At 40.7% G+C, this 19,065-nt stretch overlaps 1 protein-coding gene across 1 annotated transcript in view; it reads left to right on the top strand.

Moving 5' to 3' along the window:
* Positions 1–2,803: 2,803 nt before the first annotated feature.
* LOC127056308 (uncharacterized) overlaps positions 2,804–19,065 on the top strand; it is a 279,257-nt gene continuing 262,995 nt past the window's right edge. Inside the window, 1 exon segment of the mRNA XM_050963972.1 lies at positions 2,804–3,126. Coding sequence (XP_050819929.1) covers positions 3,088–3,126 — 39 coding nt within the window. The 5' untranslated portion in view covers positions 2,804–3,087.

Here is a 19,065-nt window from a genome sequence, read left to right as displayed (position 1 = left end):
GAGAGAGACATTCTGCAAAGGCCTGATTTGCTAGAGTCTTTCTCGTAAATCTCTTGTATGATTCAAAATATGGTTCTCTTAAAAGTATTACAAGATTAGGGGAATGTCAGAACTTGTACGTCTTTTTTGTGAAACAGAATAAAATGCACAAATCCCAAAGCATAATAACATCTAAGCAAAAACACTAAGTGATTTACAAAAGGAACTTGGTTAAGGCTAAAAATCTGGCCTGGTATTTCAGCCTATGAAAGAATACCTGACGCAGGCAAGAGAGTGAGTTAAGGACAGCCTCCGCTTGGAGTTTTAGTCTGAACTTTCAGTTTCCTGGCTTTTCTGCATTTAAGTGACTCATAACAATTAAATTCTCACATTGCAATCATGCATGCAAAAGAGGCATCTATGCACACAAATAACATAATGGACCAAAAAAAAAGAATACTGATGTCGTCTACACATGCAGGTTGGTGCTAATTTAAAAATTTAGCCCTTGATATTGTAATACGGATAGGTGGTTTTATTTCCCTTTTTATTCTTTAAAAAAGTGAATCCTCTATGGCAGTAAGAATTAGACTATATTTTAAAGGGGACTTCCCTCCTCGATTGAAGTAGCCCGATGTCAGGCCATTGTCCAAGAATGCTCTGGCCTGAATCTTGTAAAGACATGACTTAGCCAGGCTAAATCAGTCTACATGCAATGTTTTTAATAAATAGGAAAACAGAATCCAAAAACATTACAATAATTCTTTAGACCACATAACAACACAAATGTCAATATTGCCAACCAGGAGTATTCAAAAATCATGACTCAGGTCTCCAAAATAGACATTTTAAAGATACTTTTTAGGTTTTTAGTTGCCTTCTGCTTTGAGCCTTTTTTGGGGGGCTGTATTTTTGGCATTTTTCCGCCCAACCATGAGGGCTAGAAATGTACTTCTTTAAAACAAAAAAATGAAAGCTGAGGTTCATGATTCCAGGACCTGGGGCTTCAAGAAAAGCACCATGTTTTGAATTTTCCCTTTTGCAAGAGCTAGGAAGACAACTTCGTAAAGCGAAGCTCTCACTTGGTAACCAGTGCACACTATGCAGTTTAAACAACAGTTTGTATTGCATTTGCAGGCTAATGCAAACACTCAAACCAAATTGCTTTCCTGGTTTCTATTAAGTTAGGTGTGCAGTGACATGAACAATCACAATCCTAACTTTCTTGTGCTGTTACTCTTTCTGCACATGCAATTATTGTGAGTGTGTAAATGGCTAAATGGGACTTGCCCATCAGATACCTGTATATGTATGTTACCACAGTAATCAAAACATAGATCTAGCAGTTTAGTTTTTTTTTAAAATACTGTAGTGGCCAGGGCTTTGGAGCTGGGCTCCGGCTCCGCTCCAGCTCCAGGCAAAAACCTGCAACTCTACTGCTCCGGAGCTGCTCCGCACTCCAGCTCCGGGCTCCACTCCAAAGCCCTGGTGGTGGCTGTCTGAAGATGCTCAGGGGTTTGGAATGTTAGAATTAGTCCAGAGGAGATGGATTAATGGATGAAGTGCAGGGTGATGCAGTGAGTGAGTGATTGCACAGCGATGCACACATACTGTGCACTGAGACAGAGAATATGTTGCTTGTTGTAAAGGTTTTATTGGTATGACTTTTGAATGGCTGAACTACTCAATGCCAGCTATCGTTAATGAAAAACAGATTTAGGCTGCTGGTGCCTGATAATTGAAATAATGTATAAGTGTTCCCAGTCTGAGACATTATATATAAGGTCCTGTGTAAACCATGAGGGTTGCCAATTTTGGTTGGAACTATTCCTAGAGGTTTCATCACGACCTAATCTTTAATTAAAGATTAATCTTTAATTCCTGGAGACTCCCAGACAATCCTGGAGGGTTGACAACCCCAGATTTCATGGACTGCACAGAAATTGTGATACTGTGATGGATCCTGGTCTGAGCTTGATTCCTTCTGGGGCAGAGCCCCCTCTTATGACTGTTCATGCTGCAAGTGGTGGATCTTAGTCTCAGCTCCGCAGTAGCCAGTGTTGCAGTGCTTCCATTGGGTCTGCTGGGACCTGCTCTGGGGCATGCCAGGCTGGGGTTCCTAATCGCCATATGTTGTCAGGGTCACGCCATGGGCAGGCTGGAGCTGAGCACGGAGCAAGATGGGCTTTGATCCCTGTCCTAGGTCGGGCCAGGTCTGAAGGCCAGTGCCATGTAGTGAGACACCCCTCTCCTCCCTCTCCCGCTCCCCCTCCCCCCACACCTACCTTGCCTGCCTCTCCACTCCACTTCCAGTCCACCCCCTTGGGGATGGGACAGCCCACTAGCCACCCCCAGGCAGCTGCAACCTCATTTACATACCTTTAATTTTGAGTAAATTATAAATCTCGAAAGCTCGCAACAAAATGTGGACAGATCCTTTACTACAAAAGCATAAAGACATAAATTACCTACTAAAGAGGCATAAATAAAAGCCTACATAATCTCATGATGTATGGGGGAGAAAAAAATTAACGTAAACTGAATTTGTCTTTACCCTACAATACCGAACTGCAAAATGCAACGTTCCTTCCAGTTGCCTTCACCATTAGGGATAGACAGAGAGCTCATGCTGTTGTCTTCTCCCCCTTTAAATGACTGTAGTAAGGTTAATACCCATTAATTGAGATTGCTGTTGGCAAAAACAGAAGCTGGGAGGGAATGTAAGTGAACATGTGCTGTGCTTTCTAGTTTCACTGGTTACCAGTTCTTTTAGCAGAGCTCACAAACAGCCATTCTTGCTTTAGTTTCTTTAGCAAATACAATGGCATCACTCTGGGCATGCCTAGTAGAAATGCTCTGGAGCCAGTAAACTGTGAACAAACCTGTTTGCATTGCTGTACTGTACAGCACAGCACAGATAAGCCCTAATTGTTATGCAACTCCTTAGCATAAGCTCCTGGCATGGCTCATATGCTTCTCTTGTACTAAGACTGTCCAAAATAGCAACAAGAAAGCATGTAACTAAAGACACAGCAGGAGTGTAGGAATTCACACAGGCCTCGGATGTTGTAAGGATTGAACGATTCCTCATTTTTTAAACCTCCAAAAATGCTAAGTATAATGTATTTTCTTCGGAGCTTCTTCAAGGTAAGCAATTTTTTACTTTTCCTAAGCATGCACGTGCTTTGCCAAGAAGGAAACTAGCTGAGAAAACTTTGTACAGGAATGGGAAAAACTGTGTTGCAGTGACTGATGCCCAGTAACTAAGTGCACTCACTAGCTTTGTATTAACATTTTGAATTCTAGAAAGTTATGTTCTGCTACAATGAAATGGAAAACACTTTCTGAGGTTTTGAACCAGGGAAATTGTTATTAATTCAAGCAGCAGATTTTTACGATCCAAGCCACTTTCAGAAACAGGGAGTAGTTGGCAGCAACTTTCAACAGATCCAGTGATGCATTTTCTGAGACACAAACCAATTGGAATTCATTATTCTTACATTTCCCTGAAGGCTTTATTACACTTTAAACATACTTAAGCAAAAGTGACAGGGGACAAAAGCATCATCGAAAAATATTTTGTTTAAATAAAATAGAACATCAAATGTTGCAGATAAGCATAATCTTAGGTAGTTACCTATTCTGTTAACATACCCTTCCCAAATTCAGAAGTTAAGTAAGGGAAACTAAATTATCCTGGTGCAGTTTCATTATACCTGATGTCAAATAGCATGATAGAATTGTACAATTATATGACTGAACTTCTTTTACTGTCAACTGATCGATAAAACTAACAGTTGGAGGTTTGAGAACAAAATCTAATCAGTGGGATAGCACTTAAGCATTGCAGTGTCAATGTTTGTGACAGGATTTGTTAGATGTGTACATTGGTATGCCGGATAGATGATCAGAAATGTAAGGTGTAAGGAAGGTTAAGTTTAAACACTAACAATTATTGGATTGATTACTGGTCAAAAGTGCTTTCATAATTTAGAGTGCGGTAGGGAATTATGCTAACTTGAAGGCAATTCCTTAGAGAATAAAATGCTGGTAATTGTATGAAAACTAACTTTCCATTGTACTGCCATTTTTAATTATACATCTTCAAATCAAACCAACTTACTACTTAGATATTCTGTGGAATTGTTACTCTAGTGTAAAATCAGCAGTAATGTACCACAGAACATTGCTGAAACTGCATCTTTATGGAAAGTTTAAATGGGAAATCAAGTGTCTCCACATTCAAAACAGGGAAATGTTTCACTTTGATCTTTAAACAGGTAGCTGTGATGCAGCCCATCTCTTGGACCTGCTTTCACCATCCTTTTTATAATAAATTGACTGCATTTTAAAAATAAGTGTGTAATGTATGTAGCAACATGCTGCAGGATTGCAAATAAGCACCTGCTCTACATTCTAATTCCTTTCTTTAACCGGCTCCATTTGGTTGGAAAGTTCTGTTTGGGATAGCAAACTAGATCAAAAAATACTGACCCCTTTATGCTGTTATAGAGAGTGGAAGTGAGGGGGACACAGACAGACAGACTCCTTTGAGAACAGAATAGGAGGATTTTTCTGCATCGGTTGCACAGAATTATTGACTCATCAGGCTCATGCCAAAGCTTGTCAGGTGACAACATTGGACTTGAATAATGGTTGGCACAAAACGCACACTTGCTATCCAGGGGTCGTCAATGTAAACATTTTATGTTGGCTTGGAAAAATATCTTAAACATTTTGTAGATATCAAAACATCTATTTTTTTGTATGCGAAATGGGCATCCCCAAATATTAAGACACCAGAACACTAGATGAAAAATAGGGATTGTCCTAGTAAAACTGGGGCATATGTGATCTGTTGTGGTGACCACTGTAGCTGGGGTAAACCTGGTCATTTTGGGTTTCGGGAGTATAATACACTGTTTTGTTCAATGAGTTCAGCATGGGTGAGTGTCACTTTGAGTTGAATGAACTAAATCTCAAAGTAAAACTCAGTCCGAAGGGTTGGATTTTGTCAGGATTGGTGTTGAAACAAGAAAGTTATAAGTTAAACATACAAACAAACTTTTCCTTGGAACCTCTTGGGAAGTGAGGGGTTTGCTTGAAGCTTGGTCTAGAGTCACTCTAAATACACCCTACCTATAATAATGCTCTATGTCCTATAGTAATTGTATGTCACACTGCATTATGCTGTTTGGTGAGGTGGACCACTATGTTAGTATATCTATTATTGAACTTCTATAACATATACCATCTGTGAATTTCAAAGCACTTTTACAAGTATTAATATAGCTTCACAGCTTCTTTGTAAGGTATAGCATTTTATGGATGAGAAGAAGATACAATTAATCGTCTACGACTGTGGAGCAAATTCTGCAAATTTTGCAAATAGTCTGACTTCCAACTTGAGAGACTAGCTCAAAACTGGCCAGGTTTTGAGCTGACAGCAAGCTTTGCCCAATACTAACCACTCCCTGCTCAGTTAACCTATCAAAATTATTCTCCATTAAAATAATCTAGATTCACAGATTCCCAGGCCAGAAGAGACATTGTGATTATCTAGTCTGACCTCCTTTATGACACAGGCCAGAGAGCTTCCCCAAAATAATTCCTAGAGAAGATATTTTTGAAAAACATCTTTTCTTGATTTTAAAATTGCCAATGATGGAGAATCTAGCATGGCCCTTTGCAGATCATACCAATGGTTAATTACCCTTACTGTTAAAAATGTGTCTTATTGCCAGTCTGAATTTGTCTATCTTCAACTTGCAGCCATTGGATCGTGTTGTACCTTTCTCTGCTTGACTGAAGAGCCTGTTATCAAATATTTGTACCCTATTTGTTCTCTATGACAGGTGACAATGGCTGAAATGTGAGCAGATTGAGACACTATTCGTTAATTGCAAAACACCCAGAGAAGTTGGGTAATTTCTAAACTCGAAATACCCACTGGAAAAAGTTTTGCCTCTGGGGTGGGGAAGATGCTGGATGTCGAGTGCCAGAACTATTGGAAATGTAAACAAAGCCATATGAGAGTACTTCCCTGTGGACTAATTATACAGTATGTGCCTAAATTGTGGTAGGAACTTTACAAATTGTGTTTATGTTCTGTGAACTTTGGGGCACAGACTAAGTCTGTAGACTGTCTGTCTTTGAAAAAGTGACCCAAGTGTAACCATAGCAAAGACATCCACAGACAACCTGAAGTGATTGGTCTGAGGTGTGAACTGTTTGCACATATCTCAATGGGGTGTTAATGCCAACGCTTGCTGCTCTGAAGAGCTTTGCCAGTATTACCATAGTAGATGATTATGTTGCAGGAGAAGAGTGTCAGTGGGTCCAGCCACCCAATCGGGTACATTCTGGCTTCAGGAGTAAGTACTGGGGGGCTCTTTCTTGGGAAAGGGTTATTTGGCTGTCCCTGCTTCTCTCAAGCTGTAAATCATGTAGGGAGAAGGATGCACCATGCTGTTGCTCCTGCCTCTGGGAGGGAAATGATCCCCCTGCTACTCCACAATGGGGCAGGGCCATGGCAAAGAGGTGGGGTTAAAGGGGAAGAGCCATAAGGGGACCAATGATGTGGTGTGCTTAGGACCACAAATTACTTTAATCTGATTTTGGCTGGAGGGTTTTCATAGTGTAGTTCCAGCTGTATTGGCTCTTTGCCTCCAGGAGCATCCTGGGCTGGCTGTTTATGCCAGTTTCCCAGCCTCTTTATTCTGCACAGGGAGGCTGGGCTCTGGCACAATAGACAGATCATTTTGAAGGTCCAGCTATAGCACCATAACCAGTGTTCAGCAAACACATTGATTTAATTTCTAACTATTGACCATTCTTGGGTTGTAATGCTAGAAAACTTGCTGGAGATTTGTTCCATTACACTGCAACTTCAGAGTGAGTTACAGGACAATTAATATATTACGAGCCTCATTTTTCAAAAAATCAGGCACCTAGGTTTGTATTAAAATTGCAGGCCTAGCTTGCATGTGCACTTACTCCAATTAGACCTCCAACAGATATGTGCCAATGGCCAAGTAGATTTGCCACAGATTACAACTTGAATGGCATCACAATTTCCATCACTGCATGTTTAAAGTAGGCACAAAATTGGATGCAGCTCTAGATTTCAGAAGATCAGATGCCATCTTGTGGCTTAGAATATGTAACAGCAGATATATTCTGAAAACTCTGCAGCTCAAGATTTCTGCCTCACATGAGAGTTAATTTAAGGACTTATGTTATTTTCCTTCCTTTCTGCCAAGAAAAATGTAAGGCTATATTTGACAATATCACATATTATGCATCCATTTGATTTTAATTGCTGATTTTTCTCACTAGCTACAGTAACTTTTTAATTAAAATGTCTTAAAATATCCTGTGCCCAAGGCACAATTCTTATTAGGAAAATGATTTTAGTTTTCATATAGTACACACACAAAAATCAAAAGTATAACACTTCACTACAGGAGAGACACATATATGTGGGTGTTTGGTCAGCCTGATTGGTCAGTCTTTAAACAATGGTAACAATTTAAAATCAAATTGGCATTTTCCACACTGTAGTATTTGTATTTACCATCATATTTTGTTGTGCTCGTTCAAGTATAATACTACAAAATACAGATTGATAATGCTGACTGTCACACACTACTGCCTAAACGGCAGGGCCGGCTCTACAGTTTTCACCACCTCAAGCAGCGCGCCAAATTGCTGCCGCGGGTGGCAGGGGCAGTCCGTGTGCCCTTAGGGCAGCAGGCGCATTTCCACGGTGGCAGCAATTTGGCGGCAGCTTCTATGTTTAGCTGAAGCCGCTGCGGACAACTAAACATGGAAGCTGCTGCCGAATTGCTGCCACTGCGGAAATGTGCATGTCGCCCTAAGGGCACACGGACTGCCCCGTCGTCCACGGCGGCAATTTGGCATGCTGCTTGGGGGCAAAATAACAGGGACTGCCACCCCTTGCAGATTGCGGCCCCAAGTACCAGCTTGGAATGCTGGTGCCTGGAGCTGGCCCTGCTAAATGGGTCAGAATCTGTACTTTGCTTTCTCTCTGAAGACTATGAACAGCTGTAAATGTCAGCAGTTGAAAGTTACCAGACAGCTCTTTCTAAGCAAGCACATTTATTCTTAAGGCAAAAGCATTACAGAGAAAACATATTAATAACAATAAAGGAGCCTACACATATACTAATAAGCTTACTAGAGATCAGCCCCCAGCTCCAGGAGAGGCTCTGATAGGAGTCAGTCTTGCAAACCTCTCCAAGGGTTTTTTCTGTGGTTACAAGTTCATAACTGCTTTAGCTCAGAACAAACAGAGTGACTGCGCAGCTCAGCCTCTTTCTTTACACAACTTGGGCCTTTGAGCTTCAGATTTCTGGAACAGGTATTCTGAGGACAATGGTCCCTTCCTCAGGGGAGGTTTTTGCAGAACTGGCAGAAGGTATTTGCATTCACCTCTCTCTAGAGAGTCCCCAGTAATTTCATTTCACATATACTGTCCCAAAAGACCATGCTAATCTGTTGTCTTGTTCAATGTACTCCTTTGATCATCAGTGCCCACAATAATACATAACCTTTGCATTTAATACAATGGACTTCAAAAATTCTTACACCTAATCCAATAAGGTTCCTCCCCTTCTCCCCACCAGGGATATTGCAGGAATTTGCCACATCTGTCACACTGACTTCTTAAAGTGGTGACCACAGGAAAATGGTTGACTGCCATGGTTAAAACTAATTTTACCCTCTTATTAATGTGTAACCTATTTTATTCAGTGACACCGAGTCATTCAAAAGAAGGAGCCTCCTACAGTGAGTCTCAGTCCACATCTAATGGAGCTGGTAGAGTAGTAAACAAGGCACCAGTACAGATTTGCCACTAATACCACTAATGCGTCAAAAACAGAACTTCTGTTGTTCTCCGAGTACTGAAGCTCCAATCTGTTAAGACCAGCTAAACAATTAAGGCTGATATGTGCTTGGGCTTTATTGCTACAGTTATTAGTACAGTGCAGATTTGCTGATAGCCTTCTGTTGCCAAACGTGCAGCTGCAGGTCAGTATGACTATATCTAACCTGAAATCAGATAAAAATATTGGGGTTTTGGTTATGTTCCAATTGCCATGAATGAAATTGCACCACTCATGAAAACTCCAATTTTTTGGCATCTCCACTCCATAGAACACATGTGAGCAATACCATTAGCCGCCTGTCATCTGTTTACAGTGGGATTGTTATCATGATAGCTGTATGATACCCAGGGGTCCTCACACACTTTCTACTTGCTCATACCTTGAAGACTAGATGACATGGCAAACTTGCAAGCTGTTGCCAAGGTATTTGGAAGGGATGAAATCACTCTCTGGTGTAACAGTCCTAACCAGATGTTCTCCATTCAGAGAAATTTGAGAAATGAGCTCTCTCTTGAACCCCTGAACTTTCCCATAGAAACAGCCAGAATGAGATGGTCTTTCCATTCATATTGCAGCAGGCCTGTCATTAAAGCAAAGCATTTCATCCCAGTGTGAAAGAATCTAGAAAGGTCTAAGCGGCACATACAGTGCTCTACAAGAAGTGCTAGGTTTACCCAATTATGTAACTTCATCAGTTTCAGTGTTCAAATAGATACTTCCATAATGCGCCCTCAGCTGCAGCAATCTTCCTATAATTCATATCAACAGGGGCGGCTCCAGGCACCAGCACGCCAAGCACGTTCCTGGGGCGGCAAGCGGTGGGAGGTGTTCTGCTGGTCGCCGTGAGGGCGGCAGGCAGGCTGCCTTCAGTGGCATGCCTGCGCAGGGTCCGCTGGTCCCGCGGCTTCAGCGGACCTCCCCCAAGCGTGCTGTCAAATCTGCGGGACCGGGGACCTCCCGCAGGCATGCCGCCGAAGGCAGCCTACCTGCCGTGCTTGGGGCAGCAAAATACCAAGAGCCACCTCTGCAGATCAGTGCTTTCTATTTTGGGGCTATGTTGGCTCCCCCATCCTACCCAGCTCACTTTAAATGTAAACCTTGGATCTAAACCTATCTTCCTTGTTGAGCCACATGCTGAACTCTTTTATCCCAAGTTTACCACGTTTAAATTGCTTCTCCAAGATATACATTTTGTTGTTTTTTTTTTTTGTAGGGACATCATGTCTGTGTCAAATTAAAAAAAAATTAAAATTAATTGGAGATATACCAATCTCCTAGAACTAGAAGGGACCTTGAAAGGTCATGGAGTCCAGCCCCCTGCCAGGACCAATTTTTGCCCTAGATCCCTAATCCCTCAAGGATTGAACTCACAACCCTGGGTTTAAGCAAGCCAGTGCTCAAACCACTGAGCTATTCCTCCTGCTTAGCTGTTGCATACATGTAGTTAAGTTTGTGTGGTGTCCCAACCAGTTCAGTCTTGGTGTGTTTGGTCTGGTTGCTCTGCTCTAAACTGTTTGATGTAATTTATCTTCCCTTATGACTGAAAAACCTTTGTCTGTATGCTGAGCTTTGTTAGTCTCTGTACCTCAGAATCTGTAAAAGATCCGTATCCCTGGCAAAGCACCACTTTGTGGTTATTCTGGTCAGGTGTAATAGTCAGAAGAAACATTCCATTGAAAAGCACTTTTAATTGTAAAATATCAGTCTGGGGTGGGGGCTCTGGGTATGTTAAAAGGCTTCTTTGCTTTGCCTTTTACTATTCCTAGTGTGTGCTTTTCTTTTTTCTTTTTTCTTTTTTAAGGCTTGAAGACCTATTTCACTAAAGTCTTTTATTTACATTTTACATAACTAACATAAGACCAACCAGAGCGTGGTGTTGACTGCAATCCAGAACCGCACCTTCCAAAATGGAGGCTAACTGTTGGTCTCAGCAGCTAAGCCCAATAGCAACTACTCTGCATCCCATTAACTCCATCTTTTAGCTGAGCTGAGCTGCCAAGGGGTATTATGAGGCACTCAGTATCCAGAATGGCCCAGTCTTCTGTTCCCTGAAGTGTATCTCTTTGTCTCAAATGTTCCAGGTAGAAAGAACAAAACCCTGATTTATGAAAGCCCTGTTTTAAGATTACATGGTACAGTGGTATCCTGTCATCTTAACCTCTAAAACTTATTTAAAATGCTTTACCTGTTTTTCTTACTCTTCTGGCTCCCCTCTTGAATTAATTAATGGCTGCCTATATTTCTGGTGCTGCTGATTCTCTGGCAGTCAGCTTGATATTCTGAGCACCGTTTGTGTAAAAGTATCCTTGTGCGATTGATATTTCAGTCCCTGCATCAAATTCAGTCAGAGCTCTTGTCTTCAGATTACATACAATAGTGCCAGTCACAAATGGGACCTGCAATTGTATCTGCTAATCAGCTTCCTTGCTGCTCCAGAGAGTGCCGGAGTATGACTCCATCATCAGTTGCCTCAACACTCCTGGACAACCCCTTTTACTTCGGCTTTAACACTAAAGGCAGGACAGGGCCCATTGGTCTGTCCATATCCATCTTTGTCACTTAACTTATGCTTAGATTCTAAGCTACTATGGGGGAGGCACCATCTTTTTGTTCTGTGTTTGTACGGCACCTAGCACAGTGGGGTCTCTGCTACACATTTCCAGTCTCAAAATTCAGACCCACACTGCGTTGTAGCCATTAAGGCTGATCTAAAAATAACATAACTTCTCTTTTTCTTTCTTTTTATATTAAGGTAAGGCCACCAACAGTGTTGAAGGGACCCACTGGCACAGCTCCATGCTGAAGCTAAGATACCAGAAATCCTAATCTCTGTAGGGCCAGAGGAGTTGAGAGCTCTGCTCATGTCACTTCCAGTGTATAGCTACCTATGTGGATGCCCATGTCACATATTGAATAGATACCTTTCCTAAGTAGGTTCTGTACAACCTACTAAGGACTTGATTGCTGGAACCCTTACTCATGTTAACTTCAATGGGCGAGTGCTCAACAGCATGGGTAAAATTTCCACAACTGAACCTTAAATGTGCAGCAAACTGCACTGCTGGGAATCTGCCAACAGCAATAGGTGCTCTCTCTGCATGGGAGTGGTTCCCCTGACTCCCTCTTTTCCATGCCAGGCCACTCCTTCCCAGTATTAGCTGAATATGGAAATTGTTTATGTGATTTGTGGGCCCCTTACAGCTATATACATCAACTACAAAACTTGACCCATAGTGAATAAGCTAAGATTCATTAAGATGCTCTTGTCTGCACTTGTTGACCTCTGAGAGAAACAGTGCTGAGAACAGCACCAACTGTAAGCTTGCCTTACTAGCTAGCATGTTGTTGCAGAGGGAACAAATAACACCTATAAATAATATGAGCACTACTTAACACTGGTCTGTACCTAAAAATTAGATCAATCTAGCTATATCACTCAGTCGGTAAAAAATTTCACTCTGTGTGATGTAGTTAGGTTGACCTTACCCCCGCTGTAGATGCAGCTAGGTTGATGGAAGAGGCAGATTAACTACATTGATGGAAAAAGCCCCTTCCATTGGTAGAGAAAGCTTCTACACTATGGTGCTCCAGCAGTGCAGCTGCTGCACTGTAGTAGTGCAACTGTAACCGCTGTAGTGTGAACATACCCTTATTTGTATGGCACTCAATATGATTCAACTGCTGTCTACATAGACTACATAATTCCCTGTGTTCAGTGTTTCAAAAACAATATCATCTATCCATTGCATCTGTGAACGTTTAATGTCTTCACTAGTTATGTTAACAGCACTTATGACCGGGCAACGATTATATAGTGTTCCTGCTGTAGTATCCCCCTTTCATAAAATAACAATAAGATCCATAGTTAGCCACATTTGGTTTGTTGTTTTTAGTGATGCATTCAACTTTAGGATGGTCCTTTTTGCTACAGTTCTATTCTGAATAATTTGGAAATCCTCTGACCCTCTTGTAAGTCTTGTTTATATGAAACTTTAGGTGTGGATTTTTGAAGAAATATGTTAGTTTCATGTAGGTGTGTACCAGGCACTAGCTTGTAGGCAGGGACTCTGCTGAACATAGATTCACTCAAAAAAAAAAATCAAAACCTTGGTCTAAGGAAATATACATTGCTGTGTACACAAGCATTGGCTGTGCTGTGGACAGCAGTATCTTAGTCACATGCTGCCATTTTTTCAACACATGTTCACAGTGTGTCAACCTTTGGGACTTAATGCTGGGACTTCTCAGAGTTCACTCAGCACACGTTCCAGGCAGCAAATTCAGCTCATACAATCGCTAGTGCTTGAACTTTCAAAATAGCAACAGAATTATAATGGACAGCAAAACATGCCCTTTTGGGAAATGCTCTGCCCAAAACTGGCTTCACACATGGCTAAGTTTAGCCAATAAACTGCTTATAACATACATAAAACAAAGCTAATAATCAACCTGGAGCTAAAGTGACTGACCCACGTCATCCTTATTTTAATACTAACTAAAAAACACTAATATTTACAGCTATATTGCACCAGATACCAATATACTTACCTGAGTATATGAACTCTACTCCATGTGCTTGCAGACCCATTAAACTATAAAGAAACAAACCTGTATGATTGCATATCATGTTGTACCAAGTATTGGTTTATACTGATGTGTGGAATGAGAAGTGTATTAAGTACTGATGACATTCATTCTTGCTCATGTGCAGGCTTGGAAGAATTCAGTTTTCATGTTTTTATAATTTCAATATATATCTATGCTTTTTTAAAAAAAAATCAATTTGTAGCTATGAAAATCTTCAGTTTTGCACAATTATGGGTTTTAATTAGGGCTGTCAAGCAATTAAAAGAACTAATTGTAATGAATTGTGTGATAAAAAACTAATTGCGAATAATCATGCGATTAATTGCACTGTTAAACAGTAAGAGAATACCATTTATTTATCATGAAAGTTGAACTCACAAATGTAGAATTATGTACAAAAAACTGCATTCAAAAATAAAACAATGTAAAATTTTAGAGCCTGTAAGTCCACTCAATCCTACTTCTTGTTCAGACAATCGCTCAGGTAAACAAACTTGTTTGTATTTGCAGGAGATAATGCTGCCTGGTTCTTGTTTATAATGTCACCTGAAAGTGAGAACAGGCATTCGCATGGCACTGCTGTAGCCAGCATCACAAAAAAATTATGTGCCGGATGAGCTAAAGATTCATATGTCCCTTCATGCTTCAACCATCATTCCAGGGGACATGTGTCCATGCTGATGGTGAGTTCTACTCAATAACAATCCAAAGCAGTGTGAACTGATGCATGTTCATTTTCATTATCTGAGTCAGATGCCACCAGCAGAAGGTTGATTTTCTTTTTTGGTTGTTCGGGTTCTGTAGTTTCTGTATCAGAGTGTTGCTCTTTTAAGACTTCAGAAAACATACTCCATATCTTGTCCCTCTCAGATTTTGGAAGGCACTTCAGATTCTTAAACCTTGGGTTGAATGCTGTAGCTATATTTAGAAATCTCACAAATACCTTCTTTGCATTTTGTTAAATCTGCAGTGAAATTGTTCTTAAAATGAACAACATGTGTTGGGTCATCATCTGAGACTGCTGTAACAAGAAATATATGGGAGAATGTGGGTAAAACAGATAAGGGGGCATACAATTCTCCTCCAAGGAGTTCAGTTACAAATTTAATTAACACATTATTTTTTTAATGGAGCATCATCAGCATGGAAGCATGTCCTCTGGAATGGTGGCCAAAGCATGAAGGGGCATATGACTGTTTAGCATATCTGGCATGTAAATACCTAGCAATGCTGGCTACAAAAGTGGCATGCAAATGCCTGTTCTCACTTTCAGCTGACATTGTAAATAAGAAGCAGACAACAATATCTCCCGTAAATGTAAACAAACTTGTTTGTCTTAGTAAATGGCTGAACAAGAAGTAGGACTGAGTGGACTTCTAGGGTCTGAAGTTTTACATTGTTTAGTTTTTGAGAGAAGTTGTGAAAGAAATCTACATTTGTAAATTACACCTTCGTGACAAAGAGATTGCACTACAGTATGTGTATGAGGTCAATTGAAAAATACTATTATTTTTACAGTAAAAATATTTGTAATAAAAAATATACACTTTGATTTCAATTACAACACAGACTATAATATATTTTAAAATGTAAAAAATCCAAAATATTGAATAAATTTCAATTGGTATTCTATTGTTTAACAATGAGATTAAACTTGTGATAATCATGATTAATTTTTTTAGTTGCAATTAATTTTTTGAGTTAATTGTGCAAGTTAACTGTAATTAATTGACAGCCCTAGTTTTAAGCTCCCCCCTCGCTTTTTATTGATCATCATAGCGTTCTTTGATAGGATAACGAGCCTTGTGGATAAGGGAGAAGCGGTGGATGTGATATACCTAGACTTTAGTAAGGCATTTGATACAGTCTCTCATGATATTCTTATAGATAAGCTAGGAAAGTACAATTTAGATGGGGCTACTATAAGGTGGGTGCATAACTGGCTGGATAACCGTACTCAGAGAGTAGTTGTTAATGGCTCCCAATCCTGCTGGAAAGGTATAACAAGTGGGGTTCCACAGGGTTCTGTTTTGGGACCGGTTCTGTTCAATATCTTCATCAACGATTTAGATGTTGGCATAGAAAGTACGCTTATTAAGTTTGCGGACGATACCAAACTGGGAGGGATTGCAACTGCTTTGGAGGACAGGGTCAAAATTCAAAATGATCTGGACAAGTTGGAGAAATGGTCTGAGGTAAACAGGATGAAGTTCAATAAAGATAAATGCAAAGTGCTCCACTTAGTTTCACACATACAGAATGGGAAGAGACTGTCTAGGAAGGAGTATGGCAGAAAGAGATCTAGGGGTCATAGTGGACCACAAGCTTAATATGAGTCAACAGTGTGATACTGTTGCAAAAAAAGCAAACATGATTCTGGGATGCATTAACAGGTGTGTTGTAAACAAGACACGAGAAGTCATTCTTCCGCTTTACTCTGTTCTGGTTAGGCCTCAACTGGAGTATTGTGTCCAGTTCTGGGCACCGCATTTCAAGAAAGATGTGGAGAAATTGGAGAGGGTCCAGAGAAGAGCAACAAGAATGATTAAAGGTCTTGAGAACATGACCTATGAAGGAAGGCTGAAGGAATTGGGTTTGTTTAGTTTGGAAAAGAGAAGACTGAGAGGGGACATGATAGCAGTTTTCAGGTATCTAAAAGGGTGTCATCAGGAGGAGGGAGAAAACTTGTTCACCTTAGCCTCCAATGATAGAACAAGAAACAATGGGCTTAAACTGCAGCAAGGGAGATTTAGGTTGGACATTAGGAAAAAGTTCCTAACTGTCAGGGTAGTTAAACACTGGAATAGATTGCCTAGGGAAGTTGTGGAATCTCCATCTCTGGAGATATTTAAGAGTAGGTTAGATAAATGTCTATCAGGGATGGTCTAGACAGTATTTGGTCCTGCCATGAGGGCAGGGGACTGGACTCGATGACCTCTCGAGATCCCTTCCAGTCCTAAAGTCTGTGAGTCTATGAGTCTATGCTATGGTGTCTGCCAGTGCAATCCAGGGACAAAGGGCGTGAAATGATTGTCTGCTGTTGCTTTCATGGAGGAAGGAATGACTGACGACATTTACCCAGAATCACCCGCGACACTGTTTTTGCACCATCATGCATTGGGATCTCAACCCAGAATTCCAATGGGCGGGGGCGACTGCGGGAACTATGGGATAGCTACGGAAAGCTACTCACAGGGCAACGCTCCAGAAATCGACGCTAGCCTCGGTACATGGACGCACACCACCGAATTAATGTGCTTAGTGTGGCCGCGTGCACTCGACTTTATACAATCTGTTTTACAAAACCGGTTTATGTAAAATCAGAATAATCTTGTAGTGTAGACATATCCTTAGTCATTTGCGTTGCCAAGATGCTCTCTATTCTTGATCCCCTCGAACAAAGATGAAGGCTAATACTTTGAATGTCTGAAATGACTTCCATCAAAGGATCATGAAATACTTTATGTACATTGAAATAAGCCTCACAACTTGGTGCAACTCATCAATATCCTCAATACTCAGAAGTTCAGTGGGGTGAGGCTTGTCAGACAGCACTATACTAGCTAACATTTTTCAAGAAAGCAGATTGTGTAGACATCATAATAATTGGAGATATACCTATCTCCTAGAGCTGGAAGGGACCTTGAAATGTCATTGAGTCCAGCCCCCTGCCTTCACTAGCAGGACCAAGTACTAACTTTGTCCCAGATCCCTAAGTGGCCCCCTCAGGGGGTGAACTCACAATCCTGGGTTTAGCAGGCTAATGCTCAAACCACTGAGCTATCTCTCCCCACACATATATCAGTGGGTGTTATGTCATGGGAAAAGGTGCTACAGCATAGGCGCATACATGGTCACTGAAGAAGAGAAACAAGATGCATCAGATAACTGCTTCTGTATGAAAGGAAATTAGGTGGCATAAGGAAAGAAACCTATGTGATAATACTAGAAGTTATTTAATTGACTAGAAGATTAAAGAATTAGCCTTGAAAAAGAGAGTATTTTAAACTAAAATGAAACAGGGTTTGGAGGATTTATGAATGTGGGAGCAATGCAGACATAAAAATAGGGAGGCAAAAGGTGAAAGTGAACCCATCACTTCAGAGTGATGGAAATAGGGCATTTTGCTTGCAATATATTTTAAAGAGATACAAAAGCAAGTGTAGTACCGCTACACTTAAATTAACATTTAAGGAGTCCAAACAATTAAACGACATGCAGAACTGAAATTCTCTGAAGAGTTAATGAGGCTATGTGAATACTGGGACTTGGAATTAATAACCATCCAGCTAATTCTTGAAGAACTTGCAGATATGTAGATCAGCAGGGGTAGATGTGTACCTTATCCAGGGTACTGCTTCAGCAGCTGAGGTGCTCAAGTTTAGTCTCCACATTTAAATATCAGGGAGGAAACAAGTTCCAGTGTCTAGATCACTGGCTTTTATTCTTATTTTTATTCTTATTCTTATTTATTATTTATTTCAGTATGTAGGTGTGCATGGTACTTTACAGACCACATAGACTGGTCCATGCCCTGAGGGCCTTACAGTCCAACTGAGACCTTGTACCACCGAAGAGCAGATACATTAGGGATTAGAGTTACAACAGTAGAAGGAAACTTTACAATCCATCTGTTTTCTCAGCTCTTCACTTGAGAGCTGGTGCTGGGATGACTTTTTGGTGATCAGGATTAATTTTAAATTGTACAAGTGCCCTGAAATACAGCAATAGGGCATATTTTATACATTAAAACAATCTTCTAGTCATTCATATAGAACTATCACAGTCAGAACTGGTGGTCAGCTCTGGAAATTCCTGTGAGGTCATATGATGGAGAAAGGTAAGTTCACGGGCAATATGTAAGCCAAATCCTGAAATCCCTGCTCGGTCTTTGCTTGGTCAAAGTTCCTATGGACTTCAGGATTTCACCTAAAAAGGATCTGGATTCCAAGAATATAAAAATAGACAGCTTGCCAATTGGCAGTTTGGCATCCTTGTTGGCAATGCCAGCAAAGAAGTCAGACAGGGCTTAGGAGCTCAATATTCTCTTACCCTAAAGGTTGGAGCATAGTGCTGGGATGCATGCGTTGCCACAGAACTATTTGAATAAATAGGATTTCAATGAATGTGCTGTCAATCTAGTACCATTTGTTCAGAAATCATGTATGATACTGCACCATAATTAAATGTTACAGTTAAAATATAACAGAGGTCTGAAAATCTATGCCCAGGCCTTTCTACAAAGCTTAAAATTACCTGACCTGATGGTAGCCTTAGGCTCAGCTTTTGACCCCAGGAGAGTTATTACCTGAATAAAAATGCCAGAAGGTAAACCATGAAGCTTTGGAGTGATTATGTTTCCATCCTCTGTTCAGTTACTCTCGTGCAACATTTTGATTTATGTGCAGTGGTTTCAAGAAAGAACCACAAAGTTAGGATTAAAATAAGGCACATTTTCTTACTTATTACACGAGTGCTCCTGGAACAGGAGAGTCTTGTTGTAGCCACTTTGACAAACTGGTGCCTTGGCTTGTTGTGGCCTTTTGAACAAATAGCTGAAATGCTTCACATGTAACACGGGAGCTGT

Source organism: Gopherus flavomarginatus, chromosome 8 (assembly GCF_025201925.1).
Source record: "Gopherus flavomarginatus isolate rGopFla2 chromosome 8, rGopFla2.mat.asm, whole genome shotgun sequence".
Taxonomy (NCBI): Eukaryota; Metazoa; Chordata; order Testudines; family Testudinidae; genus Gopherus; species Gopherus flavomarginatus.
Note: the sequence above shows the minus strand (reverse complement) of the source record. Positions and strands in the feature narration are given on the sequence as shown.